Raw genomic sequence first — 20,566 nt, forward strand, 5'->3', positions numbered from 1 at the left:
CTCGCATCCTAGGAGTCAGTCAAGTGAACATTGCTCTTTAAAGCTGGTCCGTCCCTAATAACATATGAACGTTGAAAGTTGAACAATGCTTCAAGTTGTGTTGGAAATCTTCAGTGACGACTAATTTTCTGTAAGCTGCAAACGGATATGCTCACCATCAGAACAACATGCAGCATTTTTAACGTGTGCAGGAAAGCAACTCAGCCATCAGTCAGAGCTTCACAATTCTCCAGGAGGCTGTTCCTAAAGCAGAAGGTTTTTTTTGCAGTGTTTGGGCAATAGAGAAAAATGTGGGAGAATAAAGCAAGGATTAGAAAATCCCTTTCTGAACATTGAGAAAAACAAAGTCCAAAATTCACCTTAAGGTTTGAACAGATATACACACTGGCAGCAAGCACCTTATATTCATGTATTTTCATCTCGTTATAGGCTAATCCTAGCCAAATTCTACGCAGTTTGTGATTCTCTCACTCACTGGTGAGACAGTCAGAAGTCACATGTCACCAGGTTATAGTCCGACAGGTTTATTTGTATTTATAGCCCTGCATTTTTGAGAGCGTTCGTCCTTCAGCAGGTGAAGTTACTTCAAAAACTTGTGATTTCAAATAAACATGCACTGGCACCTCCACATCATGGCGACCATTGACACTAGTAAGAACCACAGAGAGCACCAATTCCCACCTCGAAAGTGAGGAGAGTTACCAGGTGAATGTAACTTAGCAGTTGCTTCTCCATGTCTCCATGTTCATGTCCATTCAGCAACATCACCTCGCAAGCTCTATGGGCAGTGACTGTCTCCACTTTCCGTTCATGCAAGTCATCATGAGCAAAGCACCAGTCAAAGCACATCATCATGACCCATCTTGGATGAACTCCTAATACACTTCAGTACCTCGCCAATGCATTTTGGAGCTCACCAACATCTTACACTGCAATGCCAGGTCATTCTACCCACAAGGACTCATACCTATCTCAGGCATCAGCACAGGCATATCTCATGGCTCATAGCTTGCTTTCATAGTGCTCAGTCACTTTGCACTTACTTAGTTGCTCTCAGCTTCTCTGTCTTGTTCTGCTTTTTTGCACGTTGCCACTTCATTCAGAACCTACAAGGTCGCAGCATCTCTGGCTCACCTTGCTTCTTAGCACAGATGGAAAACCAGGCAGGTAGTCATGGTTTCAGCACTGAACACTCAAGGGCATTTGCTGAATGGCACCTTCCAATGCCAGTGTCACAGTACAGCATGTACCAGCAATTTGTATGGCAAACACATTGCGCATGCTTCAAACAAATGTGTCTGAAAATCAAAAGTGAGAAGTCAATGGTAGAGTGAAGGAGAACCAAGAACAGTCAGAGGATGCCACCAAGTAAGGACATTGTCCAATCTCAGTTCACAGTGTTTGCCATTTTTAATCGAGTGCTTGAGTGATCGAAATCATAGATTCTGTGCCCGTCCAGTCTGGGAATTAGACCTCCACAGATCTGAACCAGTCCACGGATTACAGCTGAGTGAGTCAGAGAGCCATCAATCAGCAAGCTGGACAATGCTCAGTTTAAGATGTCCACAAGTCAGTTCAAAGTATGGATCATGGACAGTCCAGGGCATTTGGGCAGTAAATTCAAGGAGTGTTCTAATGGAGCAGTCCATGCTGTGTTGGGTAAACTGGGGAACTCACATTGGTGACCTGAATTATATGTTGAGCTGCAGAGGGGATGATAATTGTGAAGGGGATAAATCAATATAGAAATGTGGGAGACAACAGAACATGGGAGATAGCTTTAAATTGAGGGCTGAAAGATATAGGACAGATGTCAGAGGCAGTTTCTTTACTCAGAGAGTAGTAAGGGAATGGAACGCTTTGCCTGCAACGGTAGTAGATTCGCCAACTTTAGGTACATTTAAGTCGTCATTGGACAAGCATATGGACGTACATGGAATAGTGTAGGTTAGATGGGCTTGAGATCGGTATGACAGGTCGGCACAACATCGAGGGCGAAAGGGCCTGTACTGTGCTGTAATGTTCTATGTTCTATGATCAACAGTCACCAGTACCCAGCTCCTATGGAGGATAGTGCATCACAATGCTGACATATCTCAGCTGTACCCATGGGGTGACAGAGATACACAGTTAAGTACAAGAGTGCGTGGGGACACGGGGATGATCAAATGGGGTTGACAGGAAGGGCAAGGCAGAAAAGAATATAGAGGTTGCTGGCGCCATGAGTCACCTGGAGGTTGCTTGCCATTCAATAAGATCATTGTTGATCGGATTACTCCACACTTCCACTTACACCCAGTAACCTTTTGCTTGGCTTCTGAAAAACGTACTCACTTCTACAACTTTTGAGGAAGGGTGTTCCAAAGACACATGAAATCCTGAGAAATCATTCCTACTTATCTGTCTAAATGGGGGCCTCTTATTTTTAAACAGTGACCTGAGATAATGGGAACTGCAGATGCTGGAGATTCCAAGATAATAAAATGTGAGGCTGGATGAACACAGCAGGCCAAGCAGCATCTCAGGAGCACAAAAGCTGACGTTTCGGGCCTAGACCCTTCATCAGAGAACCTTCTGTTTTAGACTGCCCACAAGAGGAAACATCCTTTCCACATTCATTCTATACAGTCTGCTCAGGATTTTAGATGTTTCAAGCTTCACCCCTTACTCTTCCATATGCCCATAGATACAAGCCTTGCCTGTATACCCTTACCAAAGGCAACATGTCTATTCCAGGTATTTGTTCAGCAAACCTTCACTATTATAATAGCTTTCCTAATTACACACTGTAACTGGATATTTATTTTATGTGATTCATGTACTAGAATATCCAGATCCATCTGCATTTCATAGCTTTGGAATCTCTCACCATTTAAGTGATATTCTTTTTTATGCATCTTACAAAATTGCCAATTTCACATTTTCCCACATTACACTCTATTCGCCAAATCTACGCACACTGACTTAACCCATCTATATCCCTTTTAGGTTTCCATATCTCCTCTTCCCAACTTACTTTCCTACATACCTTTGTGTTATCAGCAAATTTATCAACCATACCCTCTATCCCTTCATCCAAATAATTTTAGAAATTGCAAAGTTGAGGCTCCTGCACTGATCCCTGTTGTTTCCTTTTGACAATCAGAAAATTACCTATTCATGGTACTCTGTTTCCTGTTGATTAGCCAATCTTCTGTCCATGCCAATATGTTAACCCTTTCCCATGAGCATTTGATTTTTTACATTAACTTTGATTTCACACCTTATCAAATGTCATCTGGAAATGTAAGTTAAGTACATTCAGTGGTCTCCTTTAATCTACAGTATGTTAATTCCTCAAATCACTCAAATAACTTCATTAAATGCCATTTTCCTTCCACAAAACCCTGTCGACTCTTTTGAATTACTCTTGAATTGTTATACATTCAGCATGGGGACTATCATGGGATAGATAAGCTTTAGTGCACTTAAAGATAATTAGTAAAGTTCAGCAATTCATGCAAACTTTATACTATAAGCATTCTACAAATTGCAGCTAGTGCAACCACACGTGGAGAATATTTTTGTAACTTCCACTTGAAAACAGACCAAAGAAAGACAAAATGACCGATTTGGCATCAGGTATTGGTGAACTTTTCATTAAAACATCACACATACTGAAGTGTCATTGATTATTTAGCTAATGTAACTGGTTTTGCTCACACTAATGCTAGCAGAATAAATAAACGATCATATCTGGTTCTCTGTGGCTATTAATTCAGTGTACAGTACTTTAGACTGTAGTTACGTGAACATACCATTTCAGTGCCCACATTCAGTTTTATTCTGAATATGATGGTTCAGCTTTTATTGTAGGAATGAATGTCCTGTATGGAGATTAAGGTGAATGCTTTTATGTGTCAGACACAGAAACCTTGTTAATGTAAGTTGCTCTAAACCTCTTGTATCTATTACTCCTTTGTAATCGATGGACTATGTCTTTCACCATTTAATTTAAAAGTCTAAGCCCCATACCAATGTATTGTTCTATATTTATACTAAAGGCCTGAAAATATTCTTCCAAAAATGCAATTTTCTTTTAATCTCCCAAGTGGATTCCTTCTCCATTTTTAACAACATAGGAATTACGTTTATGCTAATTTGGGGAATGGGAATTGCAAATCACTTGGTAGTGCAGTACACATGTTGGATATGTAACTAAATTAGTGCGTCCAATCTTATCTCTATCATGCCTTCTACAGCAGTGTGTACATTCTTGAACAGATGCTTCACTGCCAAAGGGCCAAACCACTTCTGTATAAGCATTTAGTAGTTACATTTTTCTAAAATAAATCTGTACCTCCTAAGAATCAGTACCTTCTTCAGATGTTTAGTGTTTGACATTAACATGTTGCTGCCTTATTAAAGTAGCCACGTGGCTGCTTTTGCTCAGTGGCCTTATTTAATTTAGACTCAAATTGACAGCAAATATAACAGATGCCTCACCTTGCTGTTCCATTCAGCAAAGATCAAGGGACCAAAATCCCAGCAGCTTCAAGTTTTAGTTATAATCAAACAGCTTGGGCCCATCAGCAAATTGTGTTGGCATATGGTATAGCTTTATGATCAATCCTGCATGCGCTTAGCAATGAGAGTGATCATCCTTCAGAAAATACGCTTTAAAGAAAACAATGTGCAGTTCTGTTAACTAGCTTTGAAACTAGCATCGAGCAGACAATGAGTTTGAGTTTAAAATCCCAGCTTCACAATTTGTTCTTGATTATATTGTATCAACTTTTAAAAATAAGTTTTGCATTACTAATTCACTTTTACCTTGACCAGCATCATTTTGTATCATTTATTTTACTTCGTAATTTTAGCTCATAGGTGAAAGCAATCCGCGAAGGATAGACAGTTTATAAAATACCATTGAGATGATCCCTCAAAATTCAGATATCCTTAGATCACATTTTACAGCTGAGGTGGATAACTACTGAAAGACCAGTGACTAATGTATAAATGTTGCTAGATTATTATATATTTAGACAAGCTCACTGGTAATCAAATCCCTACCCATGTGCCATTGCACAGTAAGGTAGTTTTGTTTCCCTTGCTGCTGTAGTGTGCAAGTGAAAACTATTGAGGCAAAACTGATTGCTTACAGCACAATAGGTAGCTAAGGTGTAGTGGGATTATATGTCCCACGTGTGTATATGCAAATACATGGCAATAAATGATGGTCAAGCCAGCAATGCCCTCGTTCCATGAAGGAATAAATAACAAGTATGAGGAAAGTTTGAACTTTTGGCCTCAGCTACTGTCACCATCTCTGATTCTAGTTGAAAAGTCCTCATACAATGGTCATTTTCTTTCCAGTTAAAGAAATCAATGAGGTAATATTTTTATTTAAATACGAAACATGCGCATTAATAAAAAGAAACCTAATGCAATTATTTTTGGAGACGATCTAATGAATATCGCAAAATGTGGTTCAGAACTCACAATGTTTTATTGCATTTTATAAAATCAGCATAAGAAAATTCATGATCATGGCTGAAATTTGACATATTGGACTCAAAACCACCTTAGCGTTCCCAGCACTAAATATTAAAAAGTTTGAATATGTATCCAGTTGAGAGCCAAATTAATTAAAGGGTCATCAAATAAGCTTTATTGATTATTGATGGGACATGAAATCTAATTTGAGAATTGAGAGTCAAATGTGCATGGGATAAAAAACAAAGTTGCTGGAAAAGCTCAGCAGGTCTGGCAGCATCTGTGGAGGGGAAGGCAGAGTTAATGTTTCAGGTCCGGTGACCCTTCCTCAGAACTGTCCATGGGATAAACATGTTTACAGCAAAATAACATATGTTTCAAGGATTACATATCTATATTAGTAATTTTCCAAAGTACTTGATTCCAGATTGATAATATTGGCTTTTTGAGAGTTTTAAAATTGTTTGCAATAAGGTGTGTAACCCTCAATTTAACTTGTTGTGTTTGCCATTATCAAATTGGCTGCACCAGAGGTAGTTGTGACATTAGAATAACATGTATACAAAACTGAGTACTTTAACACTCTTCCATAAGTTACATAGGTGCAAGGATACTGAAAAAAAGTGTCCATGCTTGAAATTTCAGCCTTGCAGCATTAATTCATTGAAAATAAGAGTTCCTATCAACTCAGGGTTGCTTGAAATTCTGCTTCATAAACAAGTTATAATTATTTTTTTCCAAACTTCAGTCAACCTTTTTTCCCCTTCAGCAATAAAGGATAAAAAATGTGCTAATATTTATTCTAGATCTCCTATTTGCAGCATTTAAACCTTTTTTTCATAACTCATAACTCAACCTGTGTGTCTCATCTTTTTATTTTATCTCTAAAGTAGTTTCGGAGAGGCAAAAACATAAAAATTAATTTAGAAATTATACTATGACATGATAGTTACATTACAATCAAAGATATGAATATTAGGTCAAAGCTTTTCTTCAATAGAAGCTCCTTGTTTTGTTGAGTGGTATCAGATTAAAATTGCCAACTGAAGGCTGAAATGAGAAGAATGCAAAAAGATGAAATGACTCTTGTTCATATCAAGAGCACAAAGGCCACCCTCTTATTCAAGAACAAAATGTTCCAAGTCATTATTTAGCTGTTCCTCCACATCCAATTTTCCATTTACATTTCCAGTGTGTCCAATGGCTATTAAATTAGAGCTAGGATGGAAGGTGGGAACGCAGTAAAAAGTACAGGCTATCAAGTCCCTTGGAAGATATGGCTGAAATGGTCAATATATCATGGCATCATGTTTTTTCCAGTGTAACATTTCTAAAAAAAACCCTGATCATTACATCTTCCTGATTCAGGTAAAACAAAAGGAACACTCCTTTCACTTATAAACACTGGGATACTTTTTTTCTCTTTTAAAGGATACTTGCCAGATTTCTGCTGAAATAAAAAAAATTCGAAAAGTTTTTTTTCAGTGATTGAAATAGTCAACAGATGTTAGTTCCTCATAACCACATCAAAATACAATCATCCTTCCAGATGAAAATACATTCATCAGTCAGGTTGCTGTGTAAGGATTTACAGAACCCAAAGGGTTAAACTATGCATTTGTAATTTTGCAAGTAATCTCGACATAAAACGAGTACAATACATTTATTTGAAAAAATACTAAATTTCATTCTCCTGATATCTTAGTTAGCTATATTTGCCCCCTTCTCTTCTTTTGTTACGTTCTTATGTTTTACCCCTCATGGTTTGGCCATCATTCCTGTAGACCTTAACTCTTTTCTTTTGGATGATTTTGTTAAATTCTTTAAGTAAATATACAAACGAGTTCTTGGTATTTAATAAGAAATTTTTTTTTAAGATAACAAGGCAATTGCTGAACACAATTACTCCAAGATGAATTTTGAAGTTTCAGCATCTCACATTCTAAGGAGTGATGAATTCCTAAGCCTCTTGGTCAGAGACCCCTAACATGCACAAACACAACCTCAACTGAACAATTCCTATGAAGGCAAGCAAAAAAAAGACTGATGTGGCTCATGGCTCTATTACTATACGATTGATCTGCCGTGGCTTTTCCGCCGTGAGCTAAGTTTGGATCAAAAAAAGGCTGGAGATATTGTCAGATTGGACAAATGCCCTGCTTGTGACAAGGCAGATTTTTACATACTTAAAGATGCTGAGGAAAGAGAACTGCTCTGCGTTGTTACGTGCACTTATGTACGAGAAGATATCCGCTTCCTTGGCTCTCTACCTAGCTGCAACACACACTGCACTTATCATTCTGAATGTGAATTACCATGAGGTTACTTTAAGTTTTTAGTTTATTTTTAAAAATGGCGAAAAAGATAATAATATTACACTGTATTGCAAACCTGTACTGGGTTTCTAAATGCCTTTGCTATTTCAGCACATTAAACAGGATGGCAGAGCTCACAGCTTTGTAAATTATCTAACCAGCATATCCGAATGCTAGAATTGGGATGCTGATAGCAAGGATTGCATTTCGTGTAAGACATTTGCAGTCATTTAAAATAAATTAAGTGGATAGTCAACAAGTGATCAAAACATTTAGCACTATCAGGTCACCTTTAGTTTAAAAATGTACAGGTGTAATTTAGATATTTAGAAGGATAAAAACATTTAGTCTGAAATCAGATGTATTGAGGTGTGAAGAATAAAGACAATAAAGACCAGTTGGTTGCTCGATTTATGTTCAGAGATTCAACTGACTTCAAATATACTTAAATTTTACTTGTGGGGCGTTTGACTACAGATGAAGTAATTGTGTTAACATGCAAAAATACAAATTCACATAAGCAGTGGTGATTTAAATGTACAATGATTCATATTATTACTTTGTTTGCATTTACATTAGTGAATAAAGAGAAAATGTGGGCATTACTAATTCCATGATTATCCTAGACAACAAATTGCACTGAATGCATCGAAAGAAGAATTTTTGTTCTCTGTGTCTTTGAGCTGAGCTAATTTAGTTTAGTCAATTTAATTTTTTTGCAAGAAGAAATTAGCTTTTAAAATGTCCTGTAGCATATGAAATTATGTCCTGTAAAAGGAGTTAAAATTAAAATACATATGCAATTATCATTTTTTTTAACTAAAGAAAAAAGTTTTTCACCTACAAACGTACAGATTACACAAATTTTTGTTGTTGCAATTTAGAAGTGCAAATATAAACGGCTAAAATAAATGAAGTGAGTACACTTTAAGAAGAATATTAAAAGTGTAATCAATGCAGAGCAATTATGTACTGTAAACTTAGCATAGACGTTTGTGTCACTTAAGTGATCGCTATTTTGAAGACTTTACCTCATATTTTAGCGATTAGCACCTCCTTTAAAATAGGGCACAAAAGAATCTGATCATCAGATGTCTGTTATTTCCAGACAATAATTTCAATACGATAAATGCATCAAGTATAAACATCACTTCATATTGTTGGGTTGTATTAGCAGTCTAAAGAATTTAGAAAAAAAATCATTAACACTTTACATCAATATGTTGACAAAATCATTTTCCCTATTATTCCATTTAAGGATCAATTCTTTATAAAACATGATGATATCACTTAACAATTATATACGTACTGGAATGGAGAACGATCATATTGGGGGAATTTCTGATAATGTGAAATAGATTCAGTCATGTATGACCGATAATGTTATATGGAAATTGCAATACAATGTTTTGTTTAGTCGAAACAAGACTGGAAAATGCCATTTTGATTTTTGCATCAGTTTCTCTTCATCCATTTATTTAACTCAGTGTTTAACTCAGAAATAAATAATGAAAATAATGAGACTATTATTTAAGCTGAGATCCATCGTCTTCAGGTGCTTAATTTGAAACTTTATTTTTTTTTAAAAAGGAAGTTTCGTAGATTCTTGGTTTGGATCCATAAGTTGCTTTATTAACCTACAATACATGAGTGGTCTTCATAAAAATAGTGATCAGAGAAATTTGTCACAGACTTGTTGAATTTTTTATTCAATTCAGTTCCCACCTAGTAAACCAATTAGTTTAGGCAATTTGATTTTGGTACATAAAACATCAAATAATTACTGTAATTACCATGCAAATCAGCTTTAAATTCAAAGTAACTTCTCTTGAAAGTTGACACTGCATTTTACAGTATTAGTAATTACCACTGAAATGTTTACAAAACTCCTGTATGCCACTTAACAAAAGTGTTAATCAATTTGAAATGAAAATCTAATGTATTTATTAAAAAATGACATGAATTTAATTCATAACATATTCATTCCAATTTTAACAGCGCCAAATTTCAATCCCTTAGACAACAGTGTTGGTCAAAATAAACTAGTAGTTCTGTACATTTATTTGCTTATTAAAAACACAATGATACAAAGAAATACTTCTTTGTAATATTCGAGCAAGTTCAGTGCATGTTCAGGAAAATAATTTGTATATATTGATCACTGAGTACATCACTGTATCTCGCACTGTCATATTATACAATTCTAATTAAGGTCTTTGGAAATTTCTTCAGAAAATTTATCAATTTAGATTAACTTTTCACAAAATCTCTTGAAGGTATCACAGTGAAACAAAACACAACTTGGATTCAGATTGCCATCATCGTAGATGCAACTTTGTACTTATACGCTGCAATCTTAAGTTTGCTTACTGAACACATCTTAATAAATGGAAAAATATCACTTTATACAAACTGACAGCATTCTATACTTAGCTTAAGTGGAGATTTTCTTCTGCACTTTATTCTAAAAAATGAATTGGATGGAAGGTACAGTTTTTGCATGCATGCACCTATAAAGTAAAATGAGCTATATACATCGTGGATTGCAATAGAATATTTGCTGGTTATCAGTGTACAAAACACTATTAGAAGTGTTGGTTGCATATGCAATTCAGAAACCAAATTAAGTGACATTCTGCCTATGGTACAAAATTGAAGTGAACAACTACAAGTATACATTTAAAACATATCTTGCATATGACAACCTTAGTTCAATTTCACAGGCCTATCTTAATCTGATGCCTACTGTCTGTAAATTTACTTTACATCTGTGAATGAAGTCACAATCAAAATAAACATACATAGGTATCATTCAATCTTATTGTCATACTGATTTATCTTGTTAACAAAGGAAATTGGAATTGAGCATTCACCTAAACAAATAAAGACAACCTCTTGCATAACTGAAACTCTACAACAATTACACGTGCTTTTTAAAAACATGCCCTTTAACTTAATGTTTGTGGAAGTTGAGTAAATGTGTACTTTAAAATTTGTAGCAATATGACAGCAAATAAAAACTACCAAATATGTAAAATTTTATTTCTGTACTTCTTCAACTGCTTTTGAACTTTAAATACTTTTCTGTGTTTGGTTTTTCAGTCAAGGGTGGCTTTTACAGTCATTCAGTCCAGCAAGGCTTCTATGAACGCATACTACCCTGTATGATATTTTGGAAAACCATTTCTTTTTTCATTCACTATTTCTGCTGTCTCATAGTTTCCTAAAGAAAGATATTATCAGCCAAGGTCTTTGGAGAGATGTTTGGTAGTGAATAAATCAATTTGCATCGTTTTATGTAATACATCCATTTTACTTTGTTTTTAAGTGTCCTTAGTTACATTGTGTGCTACTATTCCATATGTGGATGTACGCACAAAGTCTTGAATAATATGTTAAACATGATTGAATGTATATTATGCTGATCTGTTACAGAATATTACAATAATATAGAAATTATCTGCATTGATTTTACAGAAGTCCAAATTCAGTATTTGCACTGTGCACTATGGCAAACTTCAGCAAGCACATGGACTTTAGTCGAGATACTTTTAAAACTAATTAAAACAAAGCTATGAAAATTAACATTTTAGTATGTTAATAAAATTATCAGACCAAATGTCTTATAATAACACAAATCTGCGCACCATTATACTAGTCAAATTTGTTCAAAAGTGATGTAAATTCAAGTGTGCACAAAGTTTGGCTAGATGGAGACGGTCCTTAAGCAAAAGGGGGGACTTTGGAAAACAGGGAAATCCCTTAATTAAAAATAAAGATATTGAATCCAATTCTAGAGATTCTGAAAATACACAATTTTTTTTCAATCCTCTGATAAAAATCAGGCAGATTCAAAAATCCTTGCAAAATTTATTTTGTGACATATTGGTAGGTAGTACTTACAATTTTGCCATGACCTTAACAATAATGAGCAAAAGATTAAGCAAGTGGTTATACACACAGCTTCTTTTGGCAACATCATAAATTTTGTTTGTAAACCTAGGGAAACATTCATGTCCCATGTGATTTTGATGAACAGCTCAAAAGCATAATTAGACCAGGACTTTTCACTATCGCTCTTCCCATATCGCGCACTTGCATGCCCACCAAATGTGAAATGTTCGCCTGTTCTCTCAAATGTGATGGTTGTTGAACTTATTTTTAGTGTCATTTGATAAGCTTCTCTGCTCGCAGAGAGACATCCCACTGACCCAGCCACTGGTCATTGTCTATACCAGTTCACATCAAAGCAGGCGCGCTTTGTCAGGTTTCGACTCGAATATCCATTTTGCATTTCATGTACAGTATCGAAAGTGACTGCATCATTTGAGCTTTTTCTCAGCTGCTGCTTTCTTCTCCCCCACAGTGTTTCTGCTCATACAGACAGCTTTTCGGATTGTCGTCTTGACAAGATGGTTGGGGAAAAATAAAATAATGAAATATATTTTTTCCCCAACATTTTGGAAAGGGGTTGCAGCAGGGGGATATAACTTCATTGTTTGGTTACAAACAAGGGTACTTTTTAATTTCCCCCTTTCAAACAAAACCAGTGCCAAGTATGTTTTAAAAATCCAAGCAAAGCTTAAATAGTGATAGGTCATTCAATGTCAAAAAGCATAAAAAAGATGAGCAAAATCTTCACAGGCTGCTGCTTGCTGTTGCCTTTAATTATATTAATTAAACTTTGAAATTCTCATGCAAAGAGAGTTGCTGGATTGTGACACTGTAAAGCCCTTGGAGATTTGTAGAATGGGGGGATAGCAGCCGTACAACCTTGGGTTATAAAAGAAATGCTGTATTTCGTCTTATCTATTTGTTTTATATAAATATTCAGATCAATGTGAATGCTTTAATAGGATGAGATGTTATGAGCAATTGGACACAGGAAAGCACCGGCCACGATGCTTGGCCTCAGAGCACCAATGTCTCAATTTCTGCAGAAGATCTTTGGTTATAGGCAGTGTTGCTATATGATAACGCTCTATTAATTTTCTTTTCCAGCACATAATGAAAGAAAGGTGTCTTCAAAAACTAAAGGGCAAAGTCTAGCTGATTCCCATACCTTGGGGCATCCTGCCTACATTTTGTCATGCGTGTGCACTTTTCAGTGGAAAATGACAAGATTTTCAGTCAGACGGTTCCCGTAAGGCATTGTAAAGTGGTGAAATTGGAAAGATCTTGTAATGTGACATCGCTCAAAGGCAATGAACTTATGCACCGGGTAGTCCTGGTGGGATTGTCGCTCTGCCTTTGGGTAATAGGCTCCATTCTGACAATACACTCTGTCTATAAAATGTGATGACCCAAAACAGCACATTACAATCAGACTACATTCAGACTGGAAAAAAGTTCAAAGTGACTCCAAGTGCCAAGAATTGATGTACTTTTCTTGCAGGGGGTAATGTTTACTTTTTGCTACTGCTGCATGCCCGTTACTGGGGGTTGAAGATCAAGAGAGAAGCAACGCACCTGTCAAGAAATCGCCAAAGAGTTCTTGGTGGGTTAAGGAAAAATCTGTATTGCTCTTGCTGCAGTTTTATGATGAGTTAACAAAAAGCATCACCAAGACTGTGTTTTGCCCATCTTTAGAGAAGATTGCTGATGTCAATTGGAAGTTGAGAACCCTTTGTTATTCTTCAGTCAGCAGTAAAGAAATAAAACAGCTCTAGTTTCTTCAACTTTACTGCGTCTGGACTCGGCTGAAGTTTATACAGCGCCCCTGCAAAGCGAAAGAAAAATAGCGAAAAATTATATAAAGTAACAATGTTCTGTGAATGTATAATTCAACTACTATTAACATATAAGTGGGGGACAAGAATAGTTAGCAACCTTTAAATACATTCATTACCTTTAGTTTTCTTCTCACCTTTGTTTATTCTTTATATACGCCTGTCATTGCAAACACAATATGGGCAGAATTCCTAGTAGTTGATAGTATTTGCTTTTTGGGTTTGACTGAGTTACCATTACTTTACTGGGGAAAAGTACTTCTTCGAGTTAAAAATAATTAGGCGATCATATCCTGCATTGTACCTGTCACTTCTGCAGAATGCCACAGTGGACATTCCATTGTGTACCTCCATGTAATGAACAGAAGGAAACAATAAATAGAATACAAGTAACAGCAACAGACAGTACTGAAGACTTTTTTGTAAGACTGTACAATGCAGCACTGATCTTTCGCTTCAGAGATGTGGCTTCAGATCCAGTTTTGATGAGTCTGAAAGTCTCACCAGATGTTGCGATGATCCAAAATGGCCAGCCTCAGTCTGGATCAAGGTATCAAGAAACAGCTGGATGCATATGGGCTCCAATAACATTCCGGCAATAGTAGTGAAGGCCATAATGCGCCACACCTCTAGCCAAACTGTTCTAGTGCCATTATAACGCAAGCATCTATCCATCTGACAATGTAAACAATTGCCCAGCATGTTCTTAACACCAGAAGGAGAAACCTCACCCAGCCAATTACTGCCCTATCAGTCTACTATCGATCATCAGTAAAAGTGGTAGAAGGTATCATCAACTGTGCTAGCAAACAGTACTTCTGTCTGCTCTGTGCTGCCCAGTTTGGATTCTGGCAGGGCCACTCAGCTCCTGAGCTTATTACAGCCTTCAGTCAAACAGGGGCAAAACACTGAATTACAGAGGTAAGGTGAGAATGACAGGCCTTGACATCGAAGCCTTAATTGACCAAGTGTCATCTGGTAGCCCGAATAAAACTGGAGTCAGTGGGAATCAGGGTGCAAATTCTCTGCTGACTGAAGTAATAGCTGGCACAAATACTGAAGAGGTCCATGTCCAAATGCAGCAAGAGCTGGGCAAAATCCAGATTTGGGCTGACAAGCGGCAAGTAACATTTACACCATGCAAATACCAGGCAATGACTAGATCCAATAATAGACAATCCGGTCATCATCCTATTGTCATGCTTGATTTTTGTTGTATGATCAACAAATTTTTTGCCAAAATTTGGAATACAAACATCATAGCTAGCAAGGCATGCAGTATCAGGATAAAACCAAATCGCCTTCTGACACACACAATAGACACACTGCTTGTGACCTTATCCTCAAAGAATGTCATGTAGGGCCCCTAGGAAATATATCATTAATGAATAATGTTGTAGGGTCTTTTTGGCAAAGTTAAACGTGGCAGTGTGCAAACCAAATTTGGTTTCATATTTCATTTTGAGTCATAGAATCAGCGATCTACAGCGCAAAAAAAGGCTCTTTGACCCAACACGTCTGCACCAGTCAAAAAAAAATCCATCGAACTGTTCTCATCCCATTTTCCAGCACTTGGCCCATTGCTTTGTATTCCTTGGCATTGCAAGTGCACAGCTAAATGCCCCTTAAATGTTATCAGGGTTTCTGCCTCTACCACCTTTATGGGTAGTCAGTTCTAGATTTCCATTATATGTTGGGTGAAAAAGTTTTGCCTCACATCTCCTCTAAACCTTCAGCCCTCCATGCGACCTCCATACATATCAAATAATCATATTAGTTTTAAAAAGTAAGGTGTAAATTTTTCCATTTGAGAGTTTTCATGAAGGTGTCGATCTAAAAATAATAAATACAAATTTCCTGTGATGGATGTATTTCACATTAAGTTCCGTAAAACATAGTTACTATCTTAGGAATACTACAAACTCACCTAGCCCACACATTTCCTCATAAAGGACCTCAAATTAATGAGACCTTCTATGGAAGAGTAAGCACATTATACAAATGTTACATCTGCCTGGCTATTGCAACAAACTTATAAATGATTTCCTGCTCATTCATGGGCAGACATATGCACAAATAATTTATTAATTACATATCTTATAGTTAGGTATATTTTACTACCTTCACCTTCGTTATTAAATTGTAATCAATTTGGTGCCTGAAACCAAATAAATTAGAAATTAGGGCAAACCTTTTAAAACCAAACTTTCTGAACCGTTACAGGCAAATTATTTCCCTATATGAGCAACTTCAATGGTATTAAGGCACATCAGGGTAAGTGTTTGTTATCCAACATACAGTTCAAAATATAGGGGGTAGTGGGTATATTTGCTCCTGAAAGTCACCAAAATTCCCCAAAAAAATTCAATCACTAGGCAACCAATAGGGAAAAGGTTGCTCCGTACGTAGAATGGACAGAATGAGTAAACAAAAACAAAACCCGAAAGAACTGCAGATGCTGGGAGTCAGAAACAAAAACAGAAGTTGCTGGAAAATTTCAGTAAGTCTGGCAGCGTCCGTGGAGAGAAATCAGAGTTAATATTTTGGGTCCAGTGACCCTTCCTCAGAAACCGTGTTCTGAAGACGGTCGCTGGACCTGAAACATTAACTCGGATTTCTCTCCACAGACGCTGCTAGCCCTGCCGAGAATTTCCAGCAACTTCTGTTTTTTGGACAGAATTGGTGAGGAGGTGCTCCTCCAATCACAGTGAGCCTAGCACCAGCAAACACAGCAGTGAAACAACCAATGAGTGGAGAAGCCATGAGAAATTGGGAAAGGAAATGGTGGCTGTGGGAACCTTTAGCCAGGTGCCGTGAGCCATGTTTCTCGCCAGGGGTTGTGCCCTTTATCTTTTTCAGAGGCCCTTCCCCATGCCTTTCGCAGAGGGCTTTGCCTTTTCTCAAGTACTGAAGGCATGTATTTTGCAGTGAGCCTTTTATTGGGGTGCATGGGCCATGTCTTTTGCAGGAGAACAGAGCACAGGCCATCTGGCAAGAAGATATGGCTACAAGAAGGAAGAAGGTAGAAGGTTCTGCAAGAGGGCTGACAGACAGGAAGACTTTAGGATGTATTGAGAGAAAGGGAGATGGCAAGGGAAAGGGGAAGAAGGAAGTCTCAAAATGAGGAAGAACAGTTTTAAACTTGTCAACAATTAAGTACGCGGCTAACTGGGAGGGAGGAAAACTTGAAATCTTGGAGGTAATGAATTCTTCGCAAATGAATGTGGAATACTTAGCTTAAGACTGCATAAGTTCATAAGTAACTAAATGGGAGAATATAGTGAACATTAAAGTATTGGACATTGTGTGTTAATTGTTGTTTGGACATTGAGCAGTTTTTCCGCCACCTTTACCTCCACACTTATTTCTTTCTTCTCCTCTATCCATCTTTGATCCACCTCCCCCTCTGTCCCTATTTATTTCAGAATCCTCTTCCCCCCCTCCATTTCTGATGAAGGGCCTAGGCCTGAAATGTCAGCTTTCTTGCTCCTAAGATGCTGCTTGGCCTGCTGTGTTCATCCAGCTCTACACCTTACTATCTCGGATTTTCCAGCATCTACAGTTCCTATTATCTCTTACCTATGTTTGTAAGCCTGTTTCACTACATGGCTGGTCATCTCTCAGCACAGTTCTTGAATCTGTCTCGAATACAACAGCATTTCACAAGGATCACCTGTCATTTCTCTAAACGCTAATGAATAAAGGCCTAACCTATCTAGCCTTACTTGTTAAGTCAACTCCTTCATCCAAGGAATCAGCCTAATGAATCTCTTTTCAATTGCCTCCAATGCCAGTATATTCTTTTATTGAATACAAGGACCAAATCTACGAAGTACTGCAGATACAGCCTCACCACCTTCTTGTACAGTTGTAGCTAGACTTCCCAAATTCTAAACTTCAAACCTGCAGCAATGATGGTCAAAATTCCAATTGCCTTTCCAATTACTTGCTGCACCTATATACTAATTTTTTTTGTGTGTTTCATGCACTGGAATACTCAGACTCTTTCGTGCTGCACATATCTTTTTAAAGTCCCTCTCCATTTAATAATGGTCAGCCTTTTGATTCTTCCTATCACAGTGCATGATCTCACACTTTTCCACATTAAACTCCGTTTTCTAAGCTTCTGCAAACTAATTCAACCTGTTGCAGATTCTTTATTTTCCATTCACAACATAGCCTCATGCCAAATTTTTGTCAGCAAACTTGGATACATTCACTCTGCCCCTCTTCCAAGTCATTAACATAGACAGTAAATAATTAAGGCCGTAGGACTGAGCCTTGTGGCATTCCTCCAGCTACATCTTTCCATCCTGAAAAACTCATTGATCCTGACTCTGTGTTCTGTATGTTAATCAATCCTCAATCAATACTATTACATTTCTCCCAATACTCTGAACTCCAATGTTGTACGTTTTTAAAAATATGGAACTTAATTGAATATCTTTGAGAAATCCAACTATGTTACACCTAAGTGTTCCATTTCCTCTAATTATTATAGCCGCAAAGAATTCCAGCAAATTTGTCAGACATGATTTCCCTTTTACAAAGCCATGTTAACTCCATGTTAAGCTTGTTGTAAAGGTCTTGCTATTTCTTCCTTAATTATGCGATCCTTCCTTCATTCTCCAGCTAGCATTTGTTACACATCCCTAATTGTCTTTGAGAATGTAGTAATGAGCTGCCTTCTTGAACTATATTAGTCCTTCAGGTGCAGTTACTCCCACGACACTGTTAGGAAGGGAGTTCTTGGGTTTTAATCCAGTGACAGTGAAAGAGTTGTGATATAGTTCCAATTTGTGATGGTGTAGTGTTGGACAGGGAAGCTGTTTGTGGTGTTCCATACATCTGCTGTCCTTGTTCTTCAAGGTAAAAGAGGTCCTGTTTTGGAAAGTACCCTCGAAGGAACCAGGCTGATATGTGCATTCAACCATTGCACGAATAACACTATATCCAAGTACTCTTATTTTTTTTTGTCTGGCTCAAATGGCAACATTTTGTAGCTGTAAAGCAATCACCCTGAAAAACATTGAAGGAACAGATTGATAACACCTCATACATACAGCAGTTTTCCTGAATTTGTCATATGAAAGAAAAATTTGAACTGTCCTTCCAATTTCTGCTCTAGAAAGATAAGAATATGCTTTTGCAAATAAGAAAGTATGCAATGGAACCACTGTCTTGGATTCCAAGTTCCATTAATATTGCTAATACAAGATGATCAGAATACCAAGAAGCAGATAGGTTGGATTTCCAGGTGAAGTGGCATTTTACTTTTACTTCTTTCAATCTCATCTACTGTATATACTGCTCACAGTGCTGTCTCCTCTACACTGGTGAGACCAAATGCCTACTGGATGGCCACTTTGTGCAAGACTTCCACTAAACTTCCAATTACTTTCCATTTTAATAAACCACCTCATTCTCATGTTAACATTTTCATCCTTGGCTTGCTCCAGTGTTCCAGCATAAGCTGGAGGAATAACAACTCATTGTATTCCCAGGCATTTTACAGCGTCTCGGACTCAATACTGAGTTCCACAACTTCTCAATATCACCACTATACTCCATCTTTCTTACATCTCCCCTAGCTATTGCCTTCATTTTTAGCAGAGTGGTCCATTTTATCATTTTGACAGCTAACATGTATAGCTAACTATTGTATATATCTATCTCTCCTTAGCCACCAATATCACTACCTGTGACTACACTACCAAAGATTTGCATTCATGTAGAGCCTTTCGCGATCACAAAATATCACAAAGTGTTTTACAGCCAGTACTTTTTTTCTGAGCACTGTCACAGAAATAACGGAAGAAATGTGACCGCCAATTAGTGCCCAAAAAAAGGAACAAATTTCCTTGTACTGGCCATTTTAATCGTGATATTGCAGAAATTAGAACAATAACCCTGGTCATTTTTAGTTTCATAGAAATTATAAATTTCATCAGTGGCACATTACATGGCTACAACGTAAAACATGCTTTATGGCACCATTTGGCACTGAGTTTGATTGTCAGCTGAAGGGAGATAAATAGGAACCTACAAAAGGTACGGCACAGCATTTGTTCTGGGCAGACAGAGTTAATAACTAACTGAAAGAGTAATGCCCTGCAACAATTGGTCAACATCATTCAGACTCTTCTGAATTTCATGGGTACAATGAATGGCATGACATGTTGCAATATCTATCGAGGAGGCAAATCATTGTAGCTACTGAGGATCCAGCTTTTTAACTCTGTCTGCCCAGAGCAAATGCTGTGCCATACCTATTGGAGGTTCCTATTTATCTCCCTTCAGCTGACAATCAAACTCAGTGCCAAATGGTGCCATAAAGCATGTTTTACATTGTAGCCATGGAGCATGCTACCTATGAAATTTATAAAGCTCTTATCTTGATCGGCGCAGGCTTGGAGAGCCGAAGGGCCTGTTCCTGTGCTGTAGGTTTCTTTGTTTAATTGCCAAAAGTTAAGGGGCGTGTATATCTCATCGATTACCAGACAAACAACCAGCAACAATAATAATCAAACCTCCACAACATACCAACCTTTTCAAATGATGGAATTAAGTTTCCTAGTTCAATTATTAAGCAAGCAACAGGCCACAACATGGCAGCTGAAAATTACATCTAGATAAATATTGCAGTTGTATTCCTTATCAACAAGTTTATAATTTTGCTACAAATCAGGCACTAAAACAACATTTCGAGTATATATCTGGGGGAAATAGAATATCAGTATGCTCACAGAGCTTGATCCCACAGGAGTCAGTATAATTCCAAGATATGTTGAATCAAAGAGACAGAGTTCAGGTCATATGAGGTCACAGATCTGAATAAACAAATAATTCCTCCTCTTAGAGCCACACTTATGCTTGCATTTGGTGAAACTTTCAACATTGGCAGGGATCACACACTTGTTGTGCACCTCTCCTGGTTTTCTTTTCCATCAAATGGCTAAACATTTCAAATACACCTTCTGAAGCCGCTTTCCTCCTCGGGATAGACTATCTGATCAGATTGCATGTTTCAAATTCCGAGTCTCTCGA

At 37.3% G+C, this 20,566-nt stretch overlaps 1 protein-coding gene across 1 annotated transcript in view; it reads right to left on the reverse strand.

The window, feature by feature from the left end:
• Positions 1–9,732: 9,732 nt before the first annotated feature.
• The window catches only part of antxr2a (ANTXR cell adhesion molecule 2a), a 221,671-nt gene continuing 210,837 nt past the window's right edge, over positions 9,733–20,566 (reverse strand). The window contains exon 17 of the mRNA XM_048540764.2: positions 9,733–13,509. Coding sequence (XP_048396721.1) covers positions 13,471–13,509 — 39 coding nt within the window. The 3' untranslated portion in view covers positions 9,733–13,470. The remainder of the gene's footprint in view (positions 13,510–20,566) is intronic.

This window comes from Stegostoma tigrinum, chromosome 1 (assembly GCF_030684315.1).
Source record: "Stegostoma tigrinum isolate sSteTig4 chromosome 1, sSteTig4.hap1, whole genome shotgun sequence".
NCBI classification, from domain to species: domain Eukaryota; kingdom Metazoa; phylum Chordata; class Chondrichthyes; order Orectolobiformes; family Stegostomatidae; genus Stegostoma; species Stegostoma tigrinum.